We start from the raw sequence: 15,982 nt of genomic DNA on the forward strand, positions 1-15,982 counted from the left end.
AATGCTTGATGTTGCCACAGGAAACAATAATAATAATAATAGGCTATTCCAAGTTGTTTGAACACATGAACTCCTGTTTGTCTCAATATTTTTCTTTAAATCTGCAGCAACACTTCGTGGACAGCAGAATACCTTGCTTAGTGGTAGCTGCAAAGTCAGACCTACATGAAGTTAAACAAGAATATAGCATTTCCCCTGCTGACTTCTGCAAGAAACACAAAATGCCTCCACCACAAGCCTTTACTTGTCACACTGTTGATATACCGAGTAAGGATATCTTTGTTAAACTGACAACAATGGCCATGTATCCGTAAGTAGTCAAGCATCATAGTTTTCATACTGCATGAATCATGACAACACTGCATGCCATTCTTAATCAAGAGGATGGAACTCTCTGCCTCATTTGAGTTGTTTAGCAACAGAGAGAGGTGCTAGTGATATCAGTGATTTAGAAGGTTCCATTAATCCAATAGACACAGAGTTCTGTTCATGTGTGCATACATAACTCATTGCTGTTAATCATTGTCAGTGGGGAACTGTGAGCATATGCAGAAGAGACTAGACTCCCATATGTCATAACTACTAGTGTAGTGAGTTTATTAATATAATAATATTAATAATGCAGTGTATAATTATTACAAAATGTCTTAACAGTAACAGTGAGTGCAATTAAAATATAATATTTCATATACATATATGCGCCTAAGATTCAAAGGTGCCAAGCACCCACAGTTCCCACTGACTTAAAACTGAATTGCAGGTGCTCAGCACTTTTGAGTCCATGTTTAGATATAGAACTCTGGACAGTAATGGTGGCTTTTGAATGGCTATTGGTGATGTTATGCCCCTATCTTCTTATATCCAGTAGATGCATGAGTCTGAGAGCAATAACACAAACAAGTGCCTTTCTGGGAGATTACTTTAAGACTGAAAGTCACTGAGACTACAGTCATGTACCGCATAACTAAGAAAGTGACATCTAGTATTTTTCTGTTTTCTTACATACCAAATGGTAATCAATATTTGATGAATTGACACAACATTGACCAAATTTTATAACCCTTAGCAATGAGATGCAATCCATGTTCTACTAAAATAGTAAAATCATAGCATATTTGTAGCAATTATTTTAGATATATAGAAATGTATCTTAAATATTCACCACATTCACAGTGTGCCCTATTGGTTGTTTAAAGCAATGAAAGTAACCACTGAGATGAATGACCCAGTACTGCTTGGTAATATTTTCAAGTCATAGTCATAAAAAAATAAAATTGACTTACCTGACAATTATTGTAATTCAGATCCAGAGACAATTAGGGTTCATAACATTACTTAGTGTACAATAATTCCCTAGAAACGCACTGAGGTTTCATTGGCTAATAATGCCTATGTAGGACATGTAATTAATAATGTTTGTGTCTTTGTTTCACAAATCTATTAGCTATTACATATTTTAAATGGTGCCCAAATATATATATTTGTCAGACTTCAGATTTAATATATTTAAGTTTACATTGCTTCTCACTAAGCATCTCACTCTGTTGCTAAGCATACTTTACATTCCTCTTTATTTGGTAGGTGGAGCTTTATGTATGGTGGTGAACTAGATATATATTATTAAATAACAGATGGATTCTAGTATGACAGCTGGCATTGGCTTTAAAATTAAAGAGAAGTAATGTCATCTTCATCCAGAAATCTAGATTTGAATAATAGGTTCTCTTGAATTAGATCAGTAAGATTTCTGTTTTGTTTTTTACTTTGGTTTATTTGGTAGTGCTGGAATATTAGGACATTTAAAATTGTGTGTGGCATTGAGTATTTGTTTGTCTTAATAAATATCCCTTATTCCTCCCTGGTTTTCAAGCATGTGTATATTAGTTGGGGGGGGGGGGGTGTATGGAAAAATTGGTTATTTGTGTCACTTTATAAAGTAAAATGTGTTCTGTTACTGAGTGATAGAAAATGTGACCTTCAATTTTCCTTTCCTTTGATTGAAAAGAGGGTATCATCTATTGCTGTGCAGACACATTCCATTAAACCTTTATGATACTTTGTTCCTGAAGACAGATATAACAAACATTTTTATTAATGTTTGTGTTTTCCAGTTTTTATCTGTGTAGGAGGATGCTTTCGCTAGTGTGTCATCTAGACTTAAAACATCTAGCCCTGGAATTCTGCACAGCTTTAGTCTACCCTTGCCTCCCCAGCTGACCTTTCTTTTCCGCTTTCAAATGTAACTAATTTATTCCTAAATCTCTTGGTTTTGGCACAGCCCTAATGTGTGCCTGATTTAATGAGCAAGATCTCAACATGTGTCCTTCTGTGTGTTTTCGCAGCCATGCCCGATTACGCTGTATGTGCGCCTGCAACAGGTGTACATTTTGCATCTGTCAGAACTTCCTCAACTCAGACTTGCTGCAATCTGTAAAGAACAAACTCTTCACTGCAGTTCTTAACAGGTCCTTAACTTTATTTACTAGGTACCAGGCGTGCTTTTTAAAATACGTAAAAAAAAAAAAAAGGAAAAAAAAAGCAATTGATAACCTTATATGATGCAGATTTTCACTCCATATCCACCAGACAGATGCTTCTCTTAATATTTGCAGTAAAATTAGTCAAGTTTTATGACCTCTTTAACTTAAAAGTATAGTTGACCACTGAGGGCTTAATCTAATAGTAATGTATTGAAGCATTGCCAACTTGATGCTCAACTCGGTCAATTAGGTGGTAGCAAAATATTGAAGAATTAGATCTATCTTTTTAGGTAGATAGTAGAGAATGAAAAACTATTAACGTTTTAAAATCTGTTTAGTACTGGAATAATATATAAAACATCTATGTAGTGTGAATTAGATCTGTATATCTCTTAGACATGAATTTTAGAAATTCATTTTATTTAAGGTATTGTTGCAGACAAAAGTAAGGCTTATGTAGAGCAGTACTATTCAGTGTAATTATGTTTATAATACAATTCATACCACTTAACTTTGTGGCAGTTAATACAAAACACATTTTACTGATCTTCAGTTTGTACAGATTAGTGGATATGATGTGAAGAAATCTGCAGCTTTAACAGCCAGCTCCTCTTGAACAAAACACAACCTGCTTATACACTTTAAGAAAATTAGCCACTGTAGAAAACTTTGAACCACCCAAACATTCAAATATTTTGGAAAAAATAATTGATAAATGAACATTAAAATGTTTTCGATAACATTTTTCATAATAGAAAACAGTGCTGCATCTTGTCTTACTTGTACTGCAGGCTGTGTTTGTTAAACCCTTGTCTTTGACACACTCAAATTACTAACAGCTGAAATTCTGTCATCTTGGCCCAGCAAATGAATGGGAGTTCAAACCGAACAATAATTCTGTAGTGCAGTGGCTTCATGTTCCATATTTTTCTTGGAGTGACAGATGGTTGTGATATGCATCTTGGAAGGTCAGGATTAGAATGCATTCTTTTATATCCTGAAAGTCTTGTTGTGTTGCATGTTTTGTGTGATACCTTTTGTTAGTTTCAGATCATTATAGTCATAAAACAGAGTAGGCATATGCAGGCTGTACGTATACAAGGGCTCTGATGGTATTTCTGATTTGTGTGTCGAGAGTATGGAGAGAGTTTTAGTGAAATGTACCTTTTAGAGTTCAGCGCACAACTGATAACAGTACAATGTGAATTTATAGAAGAGAAACATTTTAGCTCAGAAAATTAAGATTGTTGACTTAGAAATGACAATGAAACATTTGACATTGTTCATTCGTGTTGCATCTTTTCTACATAAATTGTCCCTCAAACAAATCCCCTTGAAACTTGTCCCAACTCATTTATTCTATCCCAACCACACAGCCAATTTAACACACTTGAAAATCCCAGAAAACAGCAACTCTTCAAACTCCTCAATAGGAAGGCTGTGACCGCCCTAAAGGGGTGGGGGAGTCGCATAATCCATACCCAATTCCCCTTTCAAAATGGTCATGGATAGTTGTCCCTGTTTCTTAGCTACATGCTGCTTCTTCCCCTTGCTGCTTTCCTATTTGAGAATCCTCCATCAGATCCCTAACTAGATTGATCCAAGATAATAGTAGAGGCTTTGGCTGATATGCTATCCTCTGTTGGCCAGTCTTGCTGTGCAGTCACCCCCAGCCCTTGACACTGTACAGTAGGGAATCACAAGCCCCAGAATATGCCACCTTCTCTGTGACAGGTTCGTAATTTAGGAGGAGGAGAATTCATGGAAGAGCTTCTGCCCGAACCATGTTGGAAAAAATGTTTGCTTGCTATGATTTGTTGTATGGATCATTTACTTAAAGCAAATTGTCTTTACTGTAGGAGTCCAGCCCACCAATACGTTCATCTAGCCAGCTCCCCTCCTTTCTAGCTCTTCCTTTTCCTCCCATAGCATTTCCTTACTGAACCCCTAAGGATCATGGGATACATAGCTTGACACAGTCTCCCCATACTTCAGCAGAGTGAAGTGAGTAGTGTGTATGTAAATAAATGTATTTTAAAGAAAAATAGAGCTAGCATGTGTGTTCATTCTCAGAAATATTGTTTCATAAAATGAAAGCAGAGATTAGCCTTTAATTATAGACTAACAAGGAGAGCCACTGGAGGTGTTTTTCTGGTTTAACAGAATAGGTAGATTTAAAGAACATTTTCATAGGGGAAACAAGGTATTTAAAGAAAGATATATAACGAGGGAACATTATTTGATGTCTGTTTAATGTCTATAAAACAGAATAGCCTCAACAGAAAATGCATTTGAATTAAGAAGTTTATAAAATGCAGTTGTTATGCCTTGTATGGTTTTCTCTGCTTGCTTCTACAGCTGCTTACCCCTAAGCCAGAAAGTCAGGCAAAACATTACTTAGCTAGTAAGCAAAGAGGCTTGTCCGAGTGGAGAAGCTACTGTCATGATCTCCCTTCCACCCCCAAAATATTAACCGTCTAGATAGCAGAGGAATGCATGATTAATCTGTAAACTGAAATGCATTTAGATTTAACCCCTAATTGCTATTGTTAGCTGGTGTTGCTAGTTAGTGTTTATATATAATCATGATGACAAACATACTATTTTGTAATCATTTTTAATATTCCAAACCCAGCAATTAACGCAATAGCAATGATTTTGTGGAAATGAAAAATCCTGCATCCACCTACATTCAACGTCTCTTGGGTCTGACCCTATTCACAGATTCTTTGGGGATTTCCTAGCTTAGCAGAAAAGTAAATTGAGAGAAATGTGGAAGTTTATCCATTTGATGTATCTGTTATGGAGGAGCAGGATTGTTGGTTTGAACTACCCAGGATCCTTGTTCATAGATTCCACTAGGAAGACGGCACTGCATTCTAAACACTGCAAATTGCATGTGTGAGAGAAAGCACTTGTTCGTATGTTGTTGTATTTTTATATTTTTAATTTGTTCTTTCCTTTAGGTGTTCATTTTCATTTGTCTGGCTGGCATTCACTCTCCTTTTACTACATTATTTTACCTCTTTTTAAAAACATTTTTCTGTGTAATTCTAACCCTTTTTTAACCATCAACTTGGCATGTTTTTTTTTTTTTTTTTTTTTTTTTTTTTTTTTTATAAACTATAGTGCATCTATTTGGAATGTTCAATGAGATTTTTTTCTATCTTTCTGCTTTGCTGATTTTAAATAATTCATTCATCTTGTTTCTCTTATACAATAGCTGCATTTTACTCTGGCAATTGAGTTTATGGTTAAAAACAAGATGTTTGAAGTAATTCTTATGCATGAGAATGATGGTGGTTCCTTCCATCAGGGAGATTTTTTCAGTTAAGTTTAATTCTTAGATTCTGAAATTGAAATAGTGGAAATAAGAGTGGGGTTTTATTTAACATATTTTAAAAATAATCTTGCACATAAAAACATTATTTCAAGAGTTTTAGGATTTGTTCATATAGTTTCAGTTGCCTGTAAAACCCTCCTTCTGTGAAACCCAATCTGGAAAAAGCACTATTTACTAACTGTAATGGAGAAAAGAGTAGTTCTCTGAATCCAGTATAAGTGTTTAGACTTTATAGTATAGTGCACTTACATTTTTAGGCAATATGTTCTTACAGCCTTCCAAAATCACCATAAAAATCTGTTAAATTATACAGGCAAAGAAAAAAATGTATTACTTTTACCATGATGATGTTGATGAAAATTAATGCTCTTTTATTGACCATTTCCTACCACTCATTACGGGCTATAGCCAAGCAGAATTTTGCAAAGCTATGCTAATGCACTATTTTACAAATGGAGTATCTTGAACTGGCTTTTTACATTGCCTCAGGCATTGTGTGTGCACTAAAATGCACTTGTTGCTTTTCATATTTTAGATGGCTAATGGGGAAAAAATTCTAATATCCAGAATGTGTTTATAACATAGAAAATTATGTGCCTAAATGTAATATTTAAATGAAAGCCGCAACAACTTGCATGTATACTTAGTGTTTTTTTATTTTAAATTCAGTTGCTTAACAACTTGTGGCTAAAACATATTGTTTGTCAAAGTAAACTGCTGTTGCTTGCTGTTTGTTAACTTCTTATTTATCATTTGGTGTGAGTATCCATATGGCTGGTCCATTTCCGTCATGACAAGGTTGTGTTGACCTCATCTGCTACTCTTTTTATATTCTTTGCCAGTTAGCATGTGGATAATTTTTGGAGATTTGTTTTTATAATTAAGATTATCTTCCCAAACTTGGGATTCTTCTGCTACTAATGTTGATTAAAAAGGTTGTCTATGTTGGCCCACAGCTCAACCGGTTCCCATGTGTAATTAATAGGCATGCTCAGTTAATATCTTGCTTACTTGTGATGCTAACTTCTTGTGAGTTGTTAAAGTCTGTTAAAAGAAACACTGTTCTAGACTGCAACGTATGTCACTAAAATAGCAGGTGATAAAACAGCTACTTGCCTCAATGTTTAAGGGCAATTTGAATAAAAGTTCTGTGCTTTTTCTTTCCAAATTATTTTTAAACCTGGGTTCTGTTTCTAAATATAATGTGGAGCAAATGTGTCTTAACATAGAAATCTTATTTTGGAAGCTTAATAAACTACAGGAAGTTGACTAGCTAAATCTTATTACTAGCAGGCAAGATCTCATAAAACTCTGCATCTGTTTCTAGTTCTAATTTAGGATAATCTTTCTCTTCCGGTTTAAGATAGGGACCAAATTCTTCCCTCATTTGGAGTTAGCGGAAGTATCTATTAGTGGCTAACTGACACTAGTATAATAGCTTCTGACATACCATTTATACATTATAGATTCCTAATCTCACACACATCATTTTAAAATTTTGAAATGTTATTTTAATATATTTGGCTTGCCTATGTATTTGAGAACAGAAGAAACTCCTAAAATGTGAACGCTTTCTTTGATACTAATATGGAAGCTGTAGATTTTGGGACAAAATGTTATGTGGTATAACCACAGTAAAGTTGACAGGTTATATCAGAAATGAAACTTCCCCTTTTTGTTATTTGGGGTTATTTTCATAAGAGACATGAGTATGGCACTGAGGTGCGGAAAGATTCCATTGGCTGTGTACTTTGATTGTTATGAAACATTTATAAGTAAAGGCTCGGACTTTCAAAGGAGCCCAAATGAATTGGATACCAAAGTCCCACTGAATTTTGGTTCTGGACTCCTATCTCCCTTAGGCTCCCTTGGAAGAATTTCTGCCAAAAAGTACAGGGGATGATCGAGTTCCCATTGAAGTCAATAGAAGGACTCCTATTGATTTCAGTGGGCAAGGGCTTGGGCCTTAGAGTTTGGTCAGGTTAATTTAGTTAAAGGAAAAGCTGCTTTACCATTAGACTTAGATTAAATGGGAAAAAAATTCTATGCTATGAGTGAGTCATTAAATTCTCTAAAAAAGAACAGGAGTACTTCTGGCACCTTAGAGACTAACAAATTTATTTGAGCATAAGCTTTCGTGGGCTACAGCCCACTTCTTCGGATGCTGTAGCCCACGAAAGCTTATGCTCAAATAAATTTGTTAGTCTCTAAGGTGCCACAAGTACTCCTGTTCTTTTTGGGGATACAGACTAACACGGCTGCTACTCTGAAACCTGTCATTAAATTCTCTGATGCTTTGACATGGGAATAGGATTTTGGCATGATCATGAGATTACATTAGTTGCTTTTAAAGGTACATGATAACTTTTAACCATGCTCAATAACTTTCTTATGTAATGCTTGTTAAATGTTCCCAGGTGCAGAAATGTTGTAAAAGGCCAAACTATAGACTTGAACGAAAGATGGAGCTTCAGTAGACAAGTTGAGATGCATCTAAATTAAATAAGTGTAGATTCACACTTTTACGGCTGCTACTCTGAAACTTTTAAACTGATGCATTTAAAATATATATGTAAATATTTTGTCAGATAATTTAAAAACATTTTGAGCTGTTAATTATATCAAAAGTATACATCCTTCAAAGTTTGTGTGTATATACACACGCTGTTCTATATTTTAAGGAGTTTTGAAACTGAGGTTTTAGTGTACATATTCACTCTACAAAAACATTTTAAAGTTACATTTTCTTAAAGTACAGACTTGACCCAACAGTAGTAAAGGAAATTCATCAGAATTAGAGCTAATACTCCTGTATTAACACAGCCTGTTTTGCTGAAGTACTGCAATTAGGGTATGTTTTCATTACAGAAAGGTGTTCTTAATTTAGATTAGCTAATTTGGGTTAAAATAGCAGTGAAGATTTAGCAGCTTGGCTAGTAACACAGGTTAGCAACTCGAATCCAACCCCAGGATCCCTTATAGGTTTAACTCAAGCTGCTAACCTGAGTTAAAAGATGAGTTCCTGTGTCTTTGCTACTATTTTAGCTTGAGTTAGCTAACCTGGGTTAAGAACATACCTTTTTTAGTGTGTGTAGTGAAGACATGCTTGTAGTGTACAGTGTAAGGTGTACTGCACTATCCTGGGGTAAAATAAAAGCCAAGAAGCATGGGTTTTCAGCTTCTATAGCAGCTTCCTTTCTCTTGTTGTTTAATGCTGCAGCCTCCTAGGTCTTTAAGCATGCTCTTTTTTTGTATTTAATTTAGTTACCTAGTTAGCCATTGAACAAATTCCTATTTTTATATGTTAAGTTTTTAACAACTGCACAAGAGCAAAGGATTAGATGAAAACAAATTAGCAGCTGAATATAACTTGTGTGAGATGTAAGTGTGGCATACATTGAGTCACTTCCTGTTTGAACCATGCTATGAACTGCAAACTGTGCATATGTGTAAAAAAGGTTAAGACTCCATATAGATGAGTTGGGTGCCATGCTCTTAGCAGACGAGGAGAGCAGTATTATTCATCAGGTGCACGCCGTCAGCTCTGTAGAAGATTCCATCTTCATGGAGTCATCTCTTGATCCACATTTACTTGAAGACAGGTAACAATATCCTAACTGGGGTGATCTTGCATTTTTCCCCTTTAAAAAAACAACCAAACTACTTGACATTTAGTTCTGAGATATTTTGTAGAAATTTGTTGTGGGAACTAATGCTTGCAAGAAACCATGAGTTTGGTCTGTTTCAAGATCATAATCTCACAGGGAACTTTTGAATAAGAATAGGAATTTGGAGAGCAGATGTGAGTGGTTGTTCATATGCTGCATTTCACTTCAGTAGAAATAAACAGAAGAACCCGTATCTGTTCTGCAGCATGTGATGCCCTAGTGCGCAAATTTATATGTACAATAAGTGTTTATATACAGGACCTGTTATTACTATAAATGTTTGCTAAACAATATTTTACACTGGTTTGTATGTTGTGGTAGCAACAATTACACAATCCATGTTTTATAAAGCAGCATGATCGTTCTGTAATTCACATTGTATAGTCAGCTAACTCTGTTTTTGCACATGGTATATGCACAGAATAACTGTATACTCCTTGTGCTGTAACTGCTTTTAAAGCGTCCAACCAATAACCCATTATTATAAAAATATACAAGCTATATAAACTCAGCGATATTATGTAGGTTCTCTAAATCACCTCCATAACAATTAGTTTGAAACTTGGTGTGCTTTAAATTAAGATCATTGTAATAACTTTTAACGCTTTATCTACTACTTGATGGTAAGCTGTCATACTTGAGACTCTTGAAGATGGCTAGCGGTGTTTAACTGAGCATGCTCACAAACTTTATTTGTGGTATCTGGGAGATGTGGGTCATTGGCTGTATCTATCTTGTCATGAATAATGTGGCTTTTTCTGTCATCCAACCACTTTCATCCTATTGTTACATTTTCTTTTTCTGTTCATGTCACTGTCACTGCCTGTTCCACTAGCATGTCGTTCTCTTAACAGTTTTCAATTTAGTATTGTGATGAACAGTTACCTGTTGCTCTTTTTGTGATTATATATTGGGGAGGGATTTGCAAATTGTCATTGTTGTGGTTCTAGCTTTTGGAGAAGTATTACTTGTCACTTGTCAGTTAACTGCTTGCAAGACAGCACTTTAAATAACTGGTAGTACAACATTGCTTGGAAGGTTTAATTCTGAAAAGCAGAAATATGTGAACTGAGGCCTTTAAAAATATTATCTAACTAGTATTTCACTGTGCTGGGATATTTGCTCGCTCTGGATGGGCAATTAATTATTTGTAGCTGCTTTCCCTTACGGAGTAGTTTTTGCTGCTGTCAAATAAGTCTGTTCCGCCCTCCCCCCATTCACAGCTGACTAATGGCTTGATCCTGCAGCCCTCTTCACTTGCGTAGTATCTTTGATTTCAGTGGGACTTACTAATGTGATCAAGGGCTGCAGCATCAGGTCCTAAGCCTTTAAGAGAAGTATAAATGCTTGCATTGATTAAAACTTTGTAACCCTAGTGGTGTGCTGCTTAAGCGTGACAAGTGTTAATAATACATTTCCAAAAGCAGATTTTTATTTGACATGACATAAATTGCCTGACATTCCTGTTATGAAATTAATTTAATTCTTTATCTTTTTAAACTGCAGGCATGTGACACAAGCAGACCTCAAAAGTTCCACATTTTGGCTTCGAGCAAGTTTTGGTGCTACAGTCTTTGCAGTTTTGGGTTTTGCCATGTACAGAGCATTATTAAAGCAGCGATGATCTGAAAAGCAGTAGCTGGCCCCTACCAAATAAAAATTATGTACATTCTGAATGCTTTAAATTCTGCTAGAAATATTTATATATGCAGAGTTACTTTATTAATATTTGTAATTCGTGCATAAGATTCTTTTAAATGAAAGCTATAACTACAGTATTGAATGTGTGGAAAAAATTGCATCGTAACAGCCAACTAAAATGGCCTGATTTGTGAGGCCAAAAGGGAATGTTGTAAATAAACTGTATATATTAAGGCAGTAAGACATTGCTTCCCCAAAAGTTATTAGAAATACTGTTCTTAGATGTTTCAGCATAGTGAGAGTGTATAATCGGAATTCATTTTCAATAGAATAGGTTCAACTCAAGGATCATACTTGCTCAAGGATTACTTATTTATTTCATATGCATCTGAAGTTCTTTTTGGGACTACAAGATATACAAGGCAGAATATGTGGCTTTCTTTCTTTTTCTTTTTTAACTGAAGAGCCAGCCAATTTACCCACTGAACTATATTCTAAGGAAAAAGTCACTGTGGCAGATGTGGCCTAATGATTTTGTATGTTACATGACCTGTGACATGTTTAACTGTCTGAGATTCCTCTTTTAAAAGAAAAAAGTAAACTTTAAAAACTGCCAGACAGACTTCATATGCTTTGTGTAATTCTGTGTTGCTTCACTTTCCACTATGTTTTATAGCCCTTTCAAATCCGATGGAAAACAATTTGTATATTATAAATGTTTATAATTCAAAAAGTGTTGCTGTTTAATTCCTCACTAGAAATCATTCTTGTAAAAGCTGTGTATGGGGCAGAACGAACATAGTACACAGTGCTTACTCTACTTTAGTGTGTATTAGTTGCATGGTTCACAGTGGGTTATATACCTGGTTAGAATTACCTTTAGACAGCACCTTTTTTTAATGGATCAAGTAATCTAATGAATATAAAATCCTCATGACAAACCTATTTTTTCCATTGCCGGCCTTTTCAAGTATTTCAATAAATAACTGTGTAATGTGCTTTGTCTTGATATCTTTATTTTTTAATTAAAGGTATTGTTGATTGTAAAAACCTACTCTTCATCACAGAGAATACTGTAGCAGCCCTTTAAGCTGTCAGGATGTAAATGTCTTGGATACATTGATTCTTCTGGCTTACAGTCACTCCAGTTACTCCTGATTTTCACCAGAGGAAGACAGTGTTGGGTACTAAGCTCCACTGAAACAAGAGAATATATTGCCAATTCAAACTTTCTCCATCACTAACCATATTCTAATGCATTTTGATGCAATGGGAAAATGAAGAGGTTTTTCTCAAGATTATGTACTCTAAGGAGAGTAATTGCAATAACCATCTAGTGTTGACCAAAAGTTACATTAAAAGGTTCCAGTTTATAGCTGGCTGGTTTTTGCAGGACCTACTATTGGCTGGTCTTTGAGGGATGCATTAATATGCTGAGCCCAGTGAAGAGAGAGTTATTGGTAGAAAAGCAGAGAAATATTTTAGTTTTGTATTGTATTTCCTTGTGTTATAAGCTGGGTGAAACCTTGAAACTCATACAAACTGATGTGTGAACATGCCCTTCGCTTAAGATAGTCGTAAGAAATACTTAAGGGCCACACCTAAAGCAAGGCCTAATAGAATCTGCTCAGAAACTGGCCCAGGTGGGCGGGAGGTTCCATTAGATCCTGGGGCTAGATGTGTAAAAGATGACACAAACTGAGTACAGACAAGAACAGAAAGAGGGGCTCAGGCAGAGGCAACAAGTAAGAAAGCCAAGCAGTAGCCTGTGTGAGCACAGTACCCTGTAAAAAGCTAGAGAGAGCACATTTGGATCTGCTGGCTAAAGAAGCTTGGTGCTGGAAGCTTAGAAACTCCTCCTTTTGTTTTTGGTTACTCCTGTGTTTGGAGGAGCAGGACTTTGTACATTCCTTGTAAATAAACTGCATCAAACAAAATACTAGACTCCATCAATTTCTGCTTCCAGCTGGAACATCCCTAATAGCCCTGAAGTTTGACTAGCCACTTGGGTAGAAAAGAGGCAACACTGGTAGCAATGGGATCTAGCTTCATAGGAGAGAAATTGTGAGCTGGTATTCCTGTTGACCCAAAATGGAGCAAGGGATGGTGATGCTTGCAGAAATCAAAGATGGACATAAATAATTTAAAACAAGACCTAGAAGGTTCACAAAAGCAATAAAAGCAGCATGAGGAGTCGTCCCAGGAAGGGGCTGAGGGTTGACTTGCAGACAGAAGTCAAATTTCTGTTGGAGCAACAACTACAAAGTTTCTAGACAGGTTTGGAAGCCCAGTTGCAACGTTTGGGGGCTGGAATAAGACAAGGCAGATCAAAGAGGTGACAGCAATCTAACTGCCATTGACCAGAAGTCTTTCCCATGAAATAGTGAAGGCAGGCAAGCTTTAGCCAGTTTGGAATTTGTTAACAGAGATGAGCTGCAGCAGAGAAATCGTGTGTTTACTGGCATGTGCAAAACAGAGTGGGGGAGGAAGTGGGAAGCTTGTAAAACCGATTAAAAGCATAATAGCTGTCTGCTACACTGTGACCTCGCCAGAGAAGAGAAGTGGTGGAGAGAGAAGATAAATGAGGAAGTTCACCTGCTCTACTCAACATCAGAATACTGAAAAGCTCCTGGCCCAGGGAATTTTATTACAATGGCTGTTGAAGCTGATTTGATTTTTGAAAGCTTCTTGAAGAAAAGAAAAGATAAAATGGTTAGTGTTCTTCCTGGACAGATGCATGGTTTGGGGTATAAAATCTTTCATGGGAAAGGTAGTCACTAGAAATCTAGTTAAAGTCCTCTTTGGTCTGTAGTCCAAAACAAAAGTTAAATGTATAATTAAAGGGAATGTGTTTTAAGGCTCTTAATTTCTGTGATTATACAATAAGTTAGATATTTCTTTGCCTGTGTGACATGTCAAAATTGACTATCAAAGGATTAAGAATTTCTTATTTTGACATTTGATTATAAATATTTGTTAGAAAAGTAAAATGATTCTTCTGCAGTTTTAAACAAGTTTTATTGCCTTTTTTACTATGTGCTCACTACTGTGTAGCCTGCATATTAATACAAAAATACATTAAATTACAATATGTATTTGGGGAATATATTTTAGTATTTATTGCTAATTCAAAGGACATCTTTTTTTTTTTTTTAAATCTGAAAGTGTTACTGCTGTCCAATTCTTTCAAGCATTTACAGTTTAAAGTTACATATCTCTTTAAATGTTTGTAGGATGGGAAGCTAGGTCTGCACCTTTTAAAAGTGCTGTCATTGCTTAAGTCATTTTTAGTATAAATATTTAAGCAATGTACTTAGTACACAGTAAATCAATTTACATCAAAATATTGCTTTCATAGCAATAATGGACTTTAATTTCTTCATAGCCATTGACATTTTATCAGAATATTTGTAAAGGGAATGGATATTTGCACTGTTGCTGAGAATGCCTAGGACAAAGTCTGGTGTGTACATTTCTAACTTCCCTTTTTATTCCAGCTGATTTAATCACAGCAGGAGTGGGAAGATTCTGTGTAGCTCTGACAGCTTCCTTATTTTACCACTTAAAAAAACCCAACAGATTGCTGAGATAATGAAAGCTGGAAAAAGTTAAACTGAATGGATTTTTATCTACATTCTCATTCAATTTAACAAAGAACATGGATTTGTCTGACTACAATTTAGAATATATGTGATAGCCTTATGAATATGGCCTCAATTCAAAGCAATTAAGCACATGCTTAAATCCCACTGATCTTCAGTGTGGTGGTGTGAACTAAGTATATATGAAAGTTAAACACATGCTTAAGTGCTTTGCTGAATAGGGATGGATTTAAGCATGTACTAAATCAGGGTCTGTATCCTGTATCAACATCTAATTTGTATTCAGTGCCTGCTGTTTTTATTCTGGTTTTTAGGGTAGCATTGCTGTCTCTTGTTTTGACTCTTCCACTCCTTCCAAAGAAGTCAGAAGAGATCTGGTAAAGGTTCTCTAATAGCCACTAAATGGAATAGGTTTCAATTTGTAGTGTGTAAATGCATTCCCAGATGTCCATATTCAATTCTGCACAGAGATAGTGGGAGATGGTACTTTGTATAATTCATCCGTGACCCATTTTAAGTTATGGGAGCAGCATTAATGTGCTGTTAGGAGTGTCCAGTCTAATTCTTCTTGCTCGGTAGGGAGTGGAAATAGGGCTCAGTGGATAGAATCCTGGACCCTGGGTTCTATTCCTGGCTGGCCACTGACTTTTTGAATGTCCATGAGCAACTCTTAATCTCTGTGCCTTAGTTCATCTCTGAGATACTGAGACTTCATCTTTGTAAAGTGCTTTGAGATCTTCTAATAGAGCATATACAAGTGTAAAGTTGTTTTTTTAACTGGAATTCCACGGGAAGATGATGAAAGGGGAGTAGTGATGGCCCAAAAGGTTCTAGATGTCTAATTGCTGAATGACCTCAGTGCCCAAGAGTTCCCATTCAGACACCTAAATGAAGTGGTCTTAGAAAGTGCTCTTCACCCATGAGCTCCCATGATTCTCAGTGGGAGCTACTTGGTTCTAAGCACTCCAGAAAATCTAGCTAGTCATTTGTAGATGGCCATATAACTCCACACCATGCTAATTGAGGCTAGCAGTTCTGTACATAGCTAGACTTTGTTCCCATGTATGTGACAGCTGATTAATTTTGATGTCTATTTTAAGGGAATATGCAAAAAAAAAAAAAAAAGTATCTGCCATTGGGGGAGTCTGCTGATGTGTAGGAAAGAGATGAAAAAGAATGTTCTTAAAATTATTTTTCGAAGGTCACTAATAATCTAAGATGCACCTGCTACAAATGCTCACACCGGGC

At 35.8% G+C, this 15,982-nt stretch overlaps 1 protein-coding gene across 5 annotated transcripts in view; it reads left to right on the forward strand.

Moving 5' to 3' along the window:
* Positions 1-12,095, forward strand: part of RHOT1 (ras homolog family member T1) — a 34,184-nt gene extending 22,089 nt beyond the window's left edge. For 2 of the 5 annotated variants that reach the window (XM_065415118.1, XM_065415114.1), the window contains exons 17-18: positions 108-310; positions 10,998-12,095. In XM_065415118.1, coding sequence (XP_065271190.1) covers positions 108-310; positions 10,998-11,115 — 321 coding nt within the window. In that variant the 3' untranslated portion in view covers positions 11,116-12,095. Of the gene's footprint in view, positions 1-107; positions 311-2,342; positions 2,487-9,281; positions 9,426-10,997 lie in introns of all 5 variants that reach the window. The other 3 variants (XM_065415115.1, XM_065415113.1, XM_065415116.1) reach the window with 3 other exon arrangements.
* Positions 12,096-15,982: the final 3,887 nt, after the last annotated feature.

This window comes from Emys orbicularis, chromosome 13 (genome assembly GCF_028017835.1).
Source record: "Emys orbicularis isolate rEmyOrb1 chromosome 13, rEmyOrb1.hap1, whole genome shotgun sequence".
Classification (NCBI taxonomy): domain Eukaryota; kingdom Metazoa; phylum Chordata; order Testudines; family Emydidae; genus Emys; species Emys orbicularis.